At 44.5% G+C, this 14,735-nt stretch overlaps 2 protein-coding genes across 2 annotated transcripts; one reads left to right on the top strand and one right to left on the bottom strand.

Annotated features, from left to right (window-relative positions):
* Positions 1-85: 85 nt before the first annotated feature.
* Positions 86-2,664, bottom strand: LOC115785201 (GTPase IMAP family member 9-like). The gene is made up of 2 exons (XM_030736698.1): positions 2,519-2,664; positions 86-1,409 (listed from the first exon to the last, which is right to left on the bottom strand). The coding sequence occupies exons 1-2, from the start codon at positions 2,535-2,537 to the stop codon at positions 385-387; spliced, it is 1,044 nt and encodes a 347-aa protein (XP_030592558.1). The 5' UTR covers positions 2,538-2,664; the 3' UTR covers positions 86-384.
* A 7,796-nt stretch (positions 2,665-10,460) lies between these two features.
* LOC115785199 (uncharacterized) lies at positions 10,461-13,202 on the top strand. Its single transcript, XM_030736695.1, has 2 exons — positions 10,461-12,910; positions 12,993-13,202. The coding sequence occupies exon 1, from the start codon at positions 10,496-10,498 to the stop codon at positions 12,290-12,292; it is 1,797 nt and encodes a 598-aa protein (XP_030592555.1). The 5' UTR covers positions 10,461-10,495; the 3' UTR covers positions 12,293-12,910; positions 12,993-13,202.
* The last annotated feature ends 1,533 nt before the right edge of the window (positions 13,203-14,735 follow it).

The raw sequence follows: 14,735 nt of genomic DNA, 5'->3' as shown, positions 1-14,735 counted from the left end.
GATGCCAGGAAGTGGTGAATTTGAATAAAATGTAAATTGCACACACAAAACTACTGCACCCATTAGTGTCCTAAAACCACAGCTTTATTTATTTATAATAGACTGATTTTACAGTATGAATGGGCTGTGACATTTTGTCACTGTGTCTTTCAGGTTCTGTGCCAAAACACTGACATGCTACATTTAATTAAAATATGTTTGAAATGAAAACCACACAAAACAAGGGAGAATGGGTGTAATACTTGCGTTTCAATTTAAAGAGAGCTTAACGTGGTAATTTATTTTGTTATCAGTTAAGCCAGAAAGCTACCTAAGCAGAATTTGGATACAAAGAGCAAGCGATAAAGTTTTTATTTCCATCAGGCCATCAGTCAAATATCGCTGTCACATACGAGGAGCTGCAAAGAAGCGGTTGATAAAGATTGAATTGAAGTTGAGTCTGGCAGTCGGGGCCATTCTGTTGTCCATATGCTTTATTGCCACCTGTGCTGTTCCCCCCGCTGATCCACCCACTGCACCACCTATGATACCATAAAGAACCATCCCTCCGGGGCCCTCTATAGACCCAGCAAGAGCACCCATCACAGCCCCCACAACAAAACCCGTCCCCAGGCCTCTTGCTAGAGACTTTCTGAGCCAGCTGTTGTTGATCTCTGCTTGAGCTCTGATCTCTGCACCAATAGTGGCCGTATAGGCATCCTTCTGGAAATACAGCTCCTCCTCCATGTATTGCTTCTCCATCTCAGTCCATGCCTTCTCTATCTCTGCTGCCCGCTGCTTCCTAAGCTTATTCTCCTCCTTCTTTACGCACTCCTCGGCCTTCTGGAAAGTTTTGCTGGAGAAGTAGCCCCCACCTAATGAGGCAACCATTAACTCTATTTTCTTCAGCAGCTCTCTGTCTTGGCTTCGGTCTCTCCAGTTCTTGTTGAAAAGGTGAAAGCGTCCGCCGTACTTCTCGATCAGTTCTCTCAGATGCCAGTCTCTCTTCTTCACCCTGTCTTCCAAGGCAGCTCTATCCTGATTTCCTTCATGTGCCAGGAGGACCATGGCGTGTCTCAGACAGTGTCTTCCAAAGCGTCCCCTCATCAGTCTGGAGGTTCTCATGTCATTGGGGGAGATTTTCTCCAGGTCAAAGGCAACAAGAAAGGCATGGGGACCAGGTATACATAAGCACTTTGACCTTCTCAGCTCCATCTTCCTCTTGACTTTAGATATATCCTTATCGTAGATGTTTGGTCCATTGATCACTGCCACTCGTCTACCAGCCAGCTCACCATTGTTCTTTGTGCTGCCAGAAAGGCTGCTGACATCCTTAGAAAACACCTCGCTCCCAAGTATGGCGTTGGTTAGCAGGAACTGAGAAGGTCCACTGCTACCGACCACCATAAGCCTCAATTCTATGGCACCACCTATTAAAAAAAAGGAAAAAAATCAGGTGGAATCCATTTGAGAAAGATGTAACATCTTTAGAAAGCAAAAAAAACCAAAGAACTGCATTTGCTTACACTTATCCATTTTATTGATTATAGAGTGTAGTTTGTGCATTGTGTTTCCATGCAATAATTAAATTCATGTAATAAGCTGTGCAGAAAACAAAGATAAATGTCAAAGTCACCCAAATGTTCACAACAATTAATATCTATTTAAATCTATTTCTTTACAGACGTAACTACATAAGTACAGCACTTTTTTAAATGTTAAAACAAAGCACTTAAAAAAATATATAAAAATGTTGTTTCTTGCTTTTTTTTCAGGTTTCTGCTGTAAGTTTGAAAAATGTCCTAATGCTAAACATCTTTGCTCCAAACAATGGCGAAAAGGAGCTGCACAAAACGTATTTGTCTGTCTGACTGTTAGCAGGATAACTTTGAAAATTATAAACAGATTTCCATGCAAATTTCTGGAGTTGCTGGGGGTAGTACAAGGAACAATTGTTGAAATGTTGGTGGTGATCCTGGATCACGCTCTGGATCCAGGATTTTGTAAAAAAAAAAATTTTGCCATTGTGAGATATGGACAATAGTCACATGTTTGCATCTAACCTTATGAGGATAAATCAGAATCCACTAAAAAGAATTAGGGTGCAACATGACCACAAGTTCTGTCATACAGGAAAGTTTGTTCATAATTGAAGGAGGATCTAGATCTAATGATCCAGAATGCTGAAAATATTTTATGATTGAATATGTAAATTTGAGGTGGGCGAGGTATGCTCTCTGCTGAGTGCCTTTCTAGTATTAGGACTGTGTGCATGCGATTCATCCTGTTTTCAAGATTTAAATATGAACAACAGTAGGGAGGATAATTTTGTTTACAGTTTTCACTGTTTTACTAAAGTGAAACAGAAGGTTCAATGTCTCCTCCCCCACTCCCACAGTCCCTGCCTAACACACAACGTGAGAATTTTCACCTCTGTGTCTTTGTGACGTGAGTGAAGAGAAACCCCATAAAATCCTTTCTCTCCCATGTTTGCATGGCTATTTTTCCCCCCATAGATATATAAAATCCAAAAGCTTACCTTTCTTCCTTGTATCCATTTAGCAGCTTTACAGCACAGATTCAGTTTCTTTTTTTTATATATGGAAATTTCTAAAACTTCTCCTTAAACTGATTTAGCACATTTGTATTCGGTGGAAACATATTCCTGCCTGTTCCCCATCTCTCCCTCTGTCTGCCTCACCGTCCTTGCTGATTAGGTAATTGAGCACCAGATTTTACATTAAGTGGAAAATGCCCTCAGGGTTGATGGCTGGCAGTGTGCATGCTCACATTTATTGACATCTATGTGCAATCAAATCTTTAGATTTATGACTAAATACATAATTGTATGCTGACACATTTTTGGAAATAATATTATCTCAAATGAGAGCAGTTATACATGAGTATTTTCTTTGTTTTGATCTGTATTAACTAGTGGTGATCTGACTCATTTTAAGATGAGAAGCACCAGCTCAGATCTCTGATGGCGCTTAATTCAAAATGATATAGGCATTTATTGATTATAAGCCTGATTTCTTTTTTAAAATTTCAGTTAAAATAAACAGATTTTAAAGTGGTCATTCAAGGTTATGTCACTGTCTGCGCACTAGGGTTCAGGGAAATCGATAGCTCATTAGTCAGTTTCATCTCGTGCTAGTGGGACACACATTTATTTTCCAACTATGGACTCATGTCTTTATTTAATGTATCATCTGTGCGTGCAGCAATTCAGCCTAATGTAAATACCATTACACATGCTCTACATCAGTATTCAGAAGTCAACATGTGTACTCTGGTCATGGATTACCACCATTTTTTCATAGTTTCATCTGTTACCTGTACGTGCTTCTTTCTGATATATATCCAACATTCATTTGATAAACGTAAACTAACAGCTTGTGGCATTTTAAAATGTGCAGGCTACAACTGCACAAATTGTAACCTCAGTTTCCTCTTCTTAGGTCTTCTGCTGCTGTCGCTCATCTGCTTCAAGGTTCAGAAATGCTCTTCTCTGTACTTTGGTTGTAAAAAGTGGTTATTTGAGTTACTGTTGCGTTCCTGTGGACTCGAAGCAGCCTGGCCATTCTCCTCTGATCTCTAGCATCAGTGAGTTCTTCTCTCCAAGAGAATAGCCGCTCTCTGGATATTTTCTCCTTTTCAGTCCATTTTCTGGAACCCTAGAGATGGTTGTGTGGGAAAATCCCAGTACATCAGCTGACCTGAGATCAGTGCTGTATGGATTACACAAACTGGTCCGCTGCCCTACGCATTCCCAAACCTGCGGAAATAACAGAAAGTGAAGTGATCGAAAAACACACAGAAGAACATATAGGTGTACTGTAATGAAATAGAATAAAGAGGACAGCAACAATATCGTATTGTTGCTGTCGTCTTTATTCTATAAAAATAATATTAAGATTACACAGAATGCGCAATGTAGTAATCTGTAATGTACTAATCTGTATTACTCGGGCTTCGTACTACATGTATGGCTCAGGTGAACAGAACCAGGGCACGAAGCGTCACACACTGTCTTCTCCAGGTCAGTTTTTTTCATAATCAAAGCTTATCTGTTTGGTTACAAAAACAATGCGCAAGAGCCACCAATTGAACGCTGAGATCGTTTATTTTTTATGACATTTTATATATCATTTTATATATGACACTTTGTGTTAAAGCCATGAACTAACGATGAATTAATGAAGGAACTACAGTACCCATGACCGCCATCGGCCGTGACCATGGTGACGCGTTTTCCTGTTGCTGTCCAGGTGAATTGCATGACTGCTAGTTCACCCGCTTCGGATGTTATTAGTCCGTTAAATGGATGCCACCACAGCTCTGCAGCTGTAATTGTTTATAATCATCTTATATTTTGATCGTCATGAACACTGAAGATGTTTTTAAAAAGTTCTCAAAAGGCCGTTGCTATGGTGGTTGTCACGGACGCCTCAGTAGTGGCTAAACTGGCGCGTCCGGTTCCTGCTGCTAGCTGTGTGCCGCAGGAAGGCCGCGTCCCATTTCAAAGAGCCGCCGCTCTGAAAAGTTTACCAGAGTTAAGCCGATGTTGCACTAAACAGACACAACTGTTATGTTTTTATTATCTGACAACACCTGGAAGCACCGTTTACTCAAAGCTGTCATGCAAATCGGATTTCACACTGACCGGGAGCCGCAGTCGCGGTACAAAAGGCCCAGGCTGACAGAGAGCGCTGTGATTAAGCAGCAATACAATACATGTACGACTGTTGACTGCTGGGCTGTGTTGAACTGTAATTGTAAGCGGAACTGTCCATTAAAAACAATAGACAGATGAGAGTAAAGCGGTCATTATAGTGGAGCAGTGAGTATTGTCTGGAGGGACGGGCTGGGCTTGAAGTTCAGCCCGGGACCTCGGACAGGCTGTGAGCGCTGCATCGCCAGCGAAATTGGGTAAAAAATAAAATATTAATTCTGATCACCAACCGGTTTGGCCTGGGAATGACCTGGGAAACCTCCCGATGGCCACCACGCCCCTGATTCTGTATATAACGAAAAGTGGGATTCCTGTTGAAGGATTGAAGCTAATCAATAAATTAATCATTTTAATGATTTTATGCCCATGTGAACTGTAACATATATTTCCCCATGTAAGCTCAAGTATTTTAGATAATCACCAAGGTTGGTGCCATCTGGAATGTCTTGTTTTTAACTGTCTGGCTGTGAACGAAGACTTCGAGGTCGATCTTGACAATGCCAGTTCTTTGTTAATAGTGTTTATAGTTTACAGTTGTCTCTGCCAGTTATGTTCATATTTATTTATGTAGAATTTCACAAAGATTATTTTATTGAATTTACCTGACGTGTTTGTGTAGCTCCGGTTGGTATGCGGAACCTTTCTTTTGTTATTGTTTTCTGTACCCCTACGTTTAGTTTTTTGGGACAACTCCTTTATAAGGAGCAGTTTCGCGCTCACTCTCCCCCTTCTTCCTGTGGCATTCGGCGGGAGCGGTGAGTGAAAGTTTAGGAAGTTTAGTAATTGTAAATCCAGCTGTACTAGACAACAATGTCTTTGTGTGTTTTGTTTGTGTAGGGGCTTAAAGCGATCGTCACCAACCAGACTGTGATGTTTTGTTTACTATTTGGTCAGAAATAAAAGGAGATCGCCTCCAAATCACGCCGGTGGCCTGATGTGATCATTGATGCACACAACGCAGAGAGCTGTAGAAGCCACCGGTTACACTTGGTGCCGTGAGACCCGTTGCATCGCCGGTCAGCGCTCGTCTGACCTCCCGGGTGTAGCTGCAGTCACCCTCGTCTCCTCTCCTGCTGGGCGGCGCAGCCCGCGCGCGCCCTCCGGTCGCCGTGCACGCAAGGTGTGTCGTCACCATAAAGAGAGACTCGCACACATTCTCCCTCATTTCGTTTGTGTGTGTTTGTTATATCGAACTGCTCGTGCCCTGCCGCACGTTAAGAGGACGTTCCCGACAATCCAACCCTCTTTTTCTGTTTTGAAATAGACGTGATAAACATGAATAAGGGATGTGTATTTTGAATGAAGAGTATATATTGGACTTCTACATAGAAAAGTAAAAAAAAATTTTATTTCTGTTTATTGCTTTGAATTTTTTGAGGGTTTGTGTGTGTTTATTTACATTCTGCTGCATATTTGATTGTGTGTTTTGATCATCCTTTTTAAAAAAATTTTTTTTTTTATTTAATTTTTTTTCTCTCACCTTTGCCATTGATAATTTTTATTCATGATGTCAGGTGTAGACCCCTTTAAGTTTCAGTCTGTGGTGGGTTGTGGGCGTGGTGTCACCTTAGGGGTGGGAAGGGGCAAACAGATGCCTTCAGTGTTTTGGTAGGGGTGGGTCTGTGTCCCCTGGTGTCCCCAAATATGCATCTGATCAATCTTTTGTCAACTCACCTTTGGTCCCCACTGCTAGCTCCACACCCATTGCCCAGCCAAATTGTGAGCCCACACAGGTGGTTCCTGTTGAGGCTCTCGGTAGTCTGTTTAGTGATTTTGCTAAACAAATAGGGGATAGTATATCAGCAAGCCTTAGTGCTATACATCAACCAAGTGCTGTCCAGCCTCAGCCTATTCTGTGTCAGTCTACCAGTGATACATCACAGCTAAAGGTTGTTGTACAGTCTGATGCCAGAGCTCCACCTTATTTCAGGGGTGATTACACAGACACATTTTCTGTTCATGAATGGGAAGACATGATGAAAACTTACCTGAAGAGGGTTAAGTGTGGCAGTCATGCTGAAATGTATGACTTGATAATGTCGAGACTAACAGGCAGAGCTAGAGATGTGGTTAAAGTATCTCTCCGCAGTCGTCCTGAGCTGTGTACGTCTGATCTACCCACAGCTGTGTTTGAGATATTAAAGGGGAACTTCAGTGAGCTGGCATACTCTAATCTGCCTATGAAAGACTTTTATGGAACCACTCCCTGGGCACATGAAAGTGCTCTTGATTACTGGGTTCGTCTTAACAAATCCATCGATGCTGCCGATGAGTGCCTTCGGAGGCGAGGCAAATTTGTGGAGGACCCAAGTGCTGAAGTGGTCATGATGTTCATTAATCACTGTCCTGACCCCACTCTTGCCTTGACTTTCCAGCTAAAGTCACCTGAGCAGTGGACCGCAGCTGAGGTTCAGGAACGTCTCGACAATCACACGAGGAACAAGAGGAAGACTGTTTCACAGCCTCAGACCTCAGTGGGGTTGTCAGCTTTGAGCCAGAACACTATGGCTGATTCTCTTCACCCTTGTGATTCTCAGGCTGCCCTAGTAGCGAACCAGCCAAAGACTCCTTGCAACTTTCCACCTGCAGTCACTCTGGTCTGCAGTCAGCCTGACTCTGATGACGTTGTGGCGGGCCAAAATCAATCTGCTCGCTTGTCTGTGTCCCCTGCTGTTCTTGATGTAACTCCAACTGCTGCTGACAATGGCCTTATAGTAGTTGTAACTATGTTTGACAGGGTTCTTTCTCTGTGCAATGCTTCTCTCACTGCCAGTGCAAGACCAAGCAACCACCAGCCTATCAGACATCAGCCTGCCTGTTCTGGTAACAAACGGTGCCCTGAGCCTTGCAGAGTCTGTGGTTCGAAGGATCACTCGACACATGCACACTGCAGGCTTTATAGGTTATGCCATAACTGCTTCAGTCCTGGTCATATTAGGGCTCAGTGTTCACGTTCCACCCGTTATGGTGCCACTCCCACTCTTCCTACCTCCATTGATGATTTAAACTAGCCTGCCTGTGTGATGAGAGGGGTAACATGGGCGATGCCGGAGACACCCTCAACGAAGAACATGATTTGCAGTCAGTATATGTGAACTGTTGTAGCTCTCTCCCAGATGACACGGAAGTGATTGTTGTGGGCTCACACAGAGTAGCTGAAGCAAGTGACCTGTTTTATGCTTCAGTGACAGTCAGTGGTCAGTGTACTCTGAGAGGGATGCTTGATTCAGGAAGCATGTCATGCATGCTAAGTGAAGAAGGGGAGTCCAAACTAAGAGCAGTAGGTGTTCTCACTGTTCCTCAACCTGTGCCTGAGAAGGTGGTCCTTGTTGGCTGTGGTGGCCTTGTAACAAAGCCCAAATGTATTTATGATCTCGACATTGAGATTCATGGCTCCAAGTTCTCTGTCCCTATGTTTCTTGTTCTAGGGCAGAGAGATGAGCTGATCATTGGAAGCAATGTCATCAGACCCTTGATCCAAAAGATGAGGTCTGATGTAAAGTACTGGGAGCTTGTAGGCTCCAGCACCTCTAATCCTGACTGTGAGCAATTTCTCGAATTGCTTTGTTGCACAACCCGTTGGTCTGGGTCTGACATGCCTGACAAGGTTGGGACAGTTAAGCTAAGACAGTCCATCACTCTTGCACCTCAACAGGAATATCTTGTGTGGGGGAGGTTGCCCAACAATGCCCATCTATCACTTGGGAGCACTGTCATAGTGGAGCCCACCTCCTCCCGTTCAGCCCCTAGAGACATAATTGTTGGACGGGTGGTGACACCCATGTGGGGTGATCGCTGGGTACCAATGAAAATCTTGAACCCGACAAAGACTCCTGTGACGCTGCGTCGCAATGCAAAGGTGGCAGATGTCTTTCCATGTCTTGCTGTTGAGGACTTGCCCATCTCTCAGGGTGTCAGTAGACCACAGACCAATTGGACTGCTGAATCTGTCCCGGATCAGACGTCAAACCCATCCCAACGGCTGAAGGAATGTGGTTTGGCAGATATTGACCTGGAGGCGTGTGAGGTGTCAGAGGAGTGGACACAGCGGCTGGCTGATCTGATACTTACCTACCAGGATGTCTTTTCTAAACACAAGTTGGATTGTGGAGAGGCCAAGGGTTTTGTTCATCGCATTCACCTCACCGATGACCGCCCCTTCCGGCTTCCCTATCGTCGGGTCCCTCCAGCGCACTATCACAAGCTGAGAGAGGTTTTATCAGAGATGGAAACGAAAGGCATCATCAGTAAGTCAATCAGTGAATATGCTTCACCATTGGTCCTTGTCTGGAAGAAGTCAGGTGACTTGAGGATCTGCACTGACTTTCGCTGGCTCAATGCCAAAACTGTCAGGGATGCCCACCCATTGCCCCATCAGGCTGATTGCCTTGCTGCCTTTGGTGGGAACGCCTTCTTCAGCACTATGGATCTCACATCGGGATTCTACAACATCCCCCTCCATGAGTCTGACAGACGGTACACGGCCTTCACAACACCTTTGGGCCTGTACGAATACAACAGGCACCCCCAGGGTCTGTGCAACAGTCCTGCATCCTTTATGAGGATGATGATCAGTGTGTTTGGTGACTTGAACTTTTCTAGTCTCCTCTGCTACCTTGATGATCTGCTCGTCTTTGCCCCTTCTGAAGAGGAGGCTTTGAAACGTCTGGACATGGTCTTTTCACGACTCAGAGCAAACAATCTAAAGCTGTCACAAAAGAAGTGTCACTTTCTTCGCAGGTCTGTGACATTTCTTGGCCATGTAGTGGATAGCAGTGGTGTCTCAGTCGACCAGGGCAAAGTTAAGGTCATCTCAGCTTTCAGGAAGGAGGACCTCATGGACTCTGATGGGCTCACGCCATCTCAGAAGAAGGTCAAATCTTTCCTTGGGATGGTGCTGTATTATCAGCATTTCATTCCTGGCTGTTCTTCGATTGCAATGCCGCTTTATGCTCTGACTGCTGGGCAGAAGAGGAAGGTTAAGGGCTCCCCCGGACGGCGGAGAGCGGGTACCTTCCGGGAACTGTCTCCTCAGGACTGGACACCTGCCTGTGAGGAGGCATTTGAGGGTCTTAAAAGTGCCCTCCTCAACAGTGTGGTGCTGGCACACCCAGACTTTGACAGGCCTTTCATCCTTTCCACCGATGCTTCCCTGGATGGTCTGGGTGCTGTTCTGTCCCAAGTGCCTGCTGGCGAGGAGAGAGCAAGGCCAATTGCTTTTGCCAGCAAGTCTCTCTCCCGAAGCCAAGCAAATTATCCTGCTCACAGGCTAGAGTTCCTAGCCCTTAAGTGGGCTGTCTGTGACAAATTCAGCCACTGGCTCAAGGGTCACAGGTTCACTGTGTGGTCTGATAATAACCCTTTGACATACATCTTAACAAAACCTAAACTTGATGCTTGTGAGCAGCGTTGGGTCTCCAAACTGGCCCCTTACTGCTTTGAGATTAAACACATTCCCGGACGTCTGAATGTGGTGGCAGATGCTCTCAGCAAGGACCCCTTTGTGAAGCCTCTGCGGGACCAGCTGTTGTGTGTCCCTTACTCTGAGCTGCTGGGACAGGCTCATGATGTCAGTGACGAACAAGTACAGGACACTTTCCGCTTTACTTGCCAGCCACAGTCAATAGGGGGCCCCTCTACTTCTGCTGCAGTTCATGGCTCACTGTCTGAGGATGATGTCTCCTCCTTCTCTCCTCATTTGAAGAGTGGGACGCAGCTTCGAGACAACGAGCAGCCTCCCTTGATGACCACCTCACCTCCTTGGAACCTGCTGGTCAGGATATGTGGCCTTTTTTGCCTCTCACTGATCTTCAGGCACACCAACAGAAGGATCCAGTAATCTCGAGGGTTGCTCATTATGTTGAGAGAAAGCGCAGACCCTCCAGACGGGAACGTTGTAATGAGAATCAGCCAACCCTGAAGGTCCTGAAGCAGTGGGACAGGTTGACACTCATGGGTGGGATTCTCTACCGAGTCACAAAGGACCCTTTAACCAAACACAAGAGGTTTCAGTTTGTTGTGCCTGAGTCTTTGAAGGCTGATGCGTTATCGGGTGTTCATGATCATGCTGGTCACCAGGGTCAGCCCCGCACACTCTCTCTGGCTCGTCAGCGCTTCTTCTGGTCTGGTATGGAGAAAGATGTGCGAGATCATGTGAAGAACTGTCAAAGATGCGTTCTCAGTAAAACTCCTGAACCTTCTGCCAGAGCCCCACTAGAAAACATCAAGACCTCTGCTCCTTTGGAACTTGTGTGTGTGGACTTTTGGTCTGCGGAGGACAGCAACAACAGGTCGGTGGATGTTCTGGTTGTCACGGACCATTTTACCAAGTTGGCTCATGCCTTTCCCTGTCGAGACCAGACCGCAATAGGGGTTGCCAAGAAGCTGTGGGACAATGTTTTTTGCGTTTATGGCTTTCCCCAGCGCTTGCACTCTGACCAGGGAGCGAGCTTTGAAACCGAGCTTATTGCTGAGCTCTTGAAGTTGTCAGGGGTTGATAAGTCGCATACCTCGCCATACCACCCTATGGGGAACGGCAATACAGAAAGGTTTAACCGAACCCTGGGCAACATGTTGAGAGCACTGCCCCCTCGCTCCAAACAGAAATGGCCACAGATGATCCACGCAATGACTTTTGTTTATAACTGCACCATTCACGAGACCACTGGATTTGCACCTTTCTATCTGATGTTTGGGAGAGTTCCTAGACTGCCAGTTGACCTAATGTTCAAGAATGTACTCCGTGATGAGACTGTGTGTGACTATAATGCTTATGTTAAGTCTCTTTTGGGAGACCTGCACTGGGCAATGACTCTGGCTCAAAAGAACTGCACAGCTGAGCAACAACATCAACGTGACCAGTACAACAAAAGGGTCAAAGGTCTGCCTCTGTCACTTGGTGATAAGGTGCTGCTGGCGAACAAAGCTGCCCGAGGGAAACGGAAGCTTTCTGACAAGTGGGAGCCGGTTGTCTACACTGTGGTGGCTTCGAAGCCTGCTTTGCACATCTATCGGGTCAGGGATCAGGATGGGCACGAACGGGTAGTCCACCGCAATCTGCTACTACAGGTCAACTTCTTGCCCCTCAGTGGAGTTCCAGACGGTGATGAAGCAGGTGTGCCCACGCCTGCCTGTAGTGTGAGCAATGCCTGTCCATCTGACTGGAATGTGACTGAGATGTCTGGATTGAACACTGCTGCAGCAACAGCTGAACCTTCCTTTGCTGGTTCTCTCTCTGGGGTTAGCGACTGGGATGGTGGCCGAACTGCTGCTTGGGTCAGCGAACAGTCATCTTTAGATGAACCACTTGGTTCGAAGAGTCCATCTCCTTCCGCTGTGGTCGCCCCAGCTCCAGTTGGTCCTGCTGCTACTGTGGATCAGCCACCTGTTGCCCCTGCCCCCCTGCAGCAACCGTTGCATGTCTACCATGGTCCTCCTCGGGGACTTGATGCAGTAGACCGACTCACCTCCAGTTTTGGCAGGGTTATTCGACCCGTTTGCCACTTAATCGAGTCCATGACACAATTTGAGTCTGTTCTGGGGGTGGAACCGAGTTCTCCTACTGTTCTTCATGTGTAAAGCCTAAAGTTGCATGTCTAGCAATTTTTGTTTTTTGTTTTGTTGTTTTTGTTTCATGGTATATTACATAACTTTTCATGTATTGCATTAGTGCTGTACTGCTATTTGTACATCTTTATCTCATTTACCCTCTTTTGTCTGGCATGAGGATGCGCGGTGTATGAGGCACCGCACATTATTTTTGGAGTACTATAGGTTTTTGCTGGGCACCAAGCAAGCCTTTAGTTCTCCTATCCTTTTAATAGGAAACTTTTGATGTTGATTTTCTCTGCTTGAAGATTGTGTTTTTATGTGTATTACTGAGTGTAGTGTGTTGTACAACCCATAATTTTGTGTAATTCTAGGGGGGTGAATGTAACAATGCCAGTTCTTTGTTAATAGTGTTTATAGTTTACAGTTGTCTCTGCCAGTTATGTTCATATTTATTTATGTAGAATTTCACAAAGATTATTTTATTGAATTTACCTGACGTGTTTGTGTAGCTCCGGTTGGTATGCGGAACCTTTCTTTTGTTATTGTTTTCTGTACCCCTACGTTTAGTTTTTTGGGACAACTCCTTTATAAGGAGCAGTCTCGCGCTCACTCTCCCCCTTCTTCCTGTGGCATTCGGCGGGAGCGGTGAGTGAAAGTTTAGGAAGTTTAGTAATCGTAAATCCAGCTGTACTAGACAACAATGTCTTTGTGTGTTTTGTTTGTGTAGGGGCTTAAAGCGATCGTCACCAACCAGACTGTGATGTTTTGTTTACTATTTGGTCAGAAATAAAAGGAGATCGCCTCCAAATCACGCCGGTGGCCTGATGTGATCATTGATGCACACAACGCAGAGAGCTGTAGAAGCCACCGGTTACACTTGGACGCCTCAGAAACTGGAACCTTCTATTGCACATTGTTATGTACATGATGTAATTCAACATAGATAAGCTTCAACTATGAAACCCTGACAAAAACATGTAGTCAGTCTTAGTGCTCTGTTCTGTATGTGACGTAACCAACATAGATAAGGTTTGACTATAAGAAACCTGCCCTGAGAGAAGACGGTGTGTGTACTCCATGCACCCCAGCAGCAAGATGCTGCCAATGCTATGCAGTGTGAAGGAATTTAAATAATAAGAGTGTGTCTCTGCTGTTTAAGCCTTTAGGTTTCTGCGTGTTCGTTTCATCGAACAGGAATGACACAAATCAATCAGAATAAGGAGTCCAATTATTAAATTTTATAAAACCATTTCAAACAGTTTACAGATTAATCTGGTTCAGAATTGTCAGAGCTGCCTGATGCAGTCAGTGCAGCTTCACACAGTCTGACATTGCTCTCTATCTTAGTTCAGCTTTTATACAGACTTAGACACAGTTATTGAAATATGCAAGCATGTAGCATGATTATCAGTTCCTCCTTCTGTGCCCTTCACTGTGGGTTCATCTGGGTCCTGTAGACACAAAACATCAGACCAAAACACACATTCTTCTCCAGTAAATCATTGGCATGTGATTTAGTTGTTTCTCTCCTATGCAGTCTTATTTCTGTCTGCTGTGCAGTGTTATTTCAACACTTTCACCTTGTTGTGAAGATTAATTCTGCAATATGCCACTTGATGCTATATTTCTATTTAAATTGTTTTATTTATGGTATGTCTAGTGTGCAGCTTATGTACACTTCTTCCTTCAATCCCCCTTTTGAGGTCAGACATTTCTGACCTCAACTTCAGCAGCCTGACCTGGGTCGGTCAGCCAGGACTGCACTGATGTTAAGAGCCAGAAGAGGATTTGTGAAAACTAATCTTATACTATTGTAACTGTAAATTTAGCAAAGAATTAGACAGGGTTTAATAATGACATATTTATAATGGATGTACCTGCTTTCTATACTTTCTTACGGCCTGAAAAAACAAAAAGAAAACAAGCATTAGTCTTTCATGTATCAATGTTGTTCAGTGAAGTGGATTAGCATTTAAATTTAATCAGTCCAAAGTAAATTCTGCATATAAATTGGCCCACTTGACAAACAGTAACATGAAACAGTCACTATCTAATAATTTTCCTCAAATTCATTAAAAAATGTGGATTGCATCCCTTCAGGATCAAATCCAGTTCTATGATGAAAATCTTACTGCAAACATAAAGAAATGATCACTGATCAATACACAGGTAATAGTTATATATGCAGCCTTCTTTCAGCCTTCAGCATAGCCTGCTCATATTCACCAAAGCCATGGATGTTCAAACCACAGTAATTAGCACTCGTCCCTGAGACGCATCCCTGCACCTCTTTAGACACTAGCTGTTCACATCTGGCCGTCATCTTGGTTAGTTTCCTGTTAAAGGTGCATAATGTCTCAGGTATGATCTCAGGTACCTGTGGAAAAAGTCCAGTGAGGAAAGTTCCAATTTTTCCCTGTCAATTAAACAAAATACCATGAACTGCAGGTCTGTGGGTCAATAATGAAAT

This window comes from Archocentrus centrarchus, chromosome 8 (genome assembly GCF_007364275.1).
Source record: "Archocentrus centrarchus isolate MPI-CPG fArcCen1 chromosome 8, fArcCen1, whole genome shotgun sequence".
Classification (NCBI taxonomy): Eukaryota; Metazoa; Chordata; class Actinopteri; order Cichliformes; family Cichlidae; genus Archocentrus; species Archocentrus centrarchus.
This window is presented reverse-complemented; position numbering and strand designations above follow the sequence as displayed.

What these genes read in the sequence shown, in the direction of transcription:
- LOC115785199 (XM_030736695.1), top strand. Translation starts at nt 10,496, where the DNA reads ATGTGGCCTTTTTTGCCTCTCACTGATCTTCAGGCACACCAACAGAAG.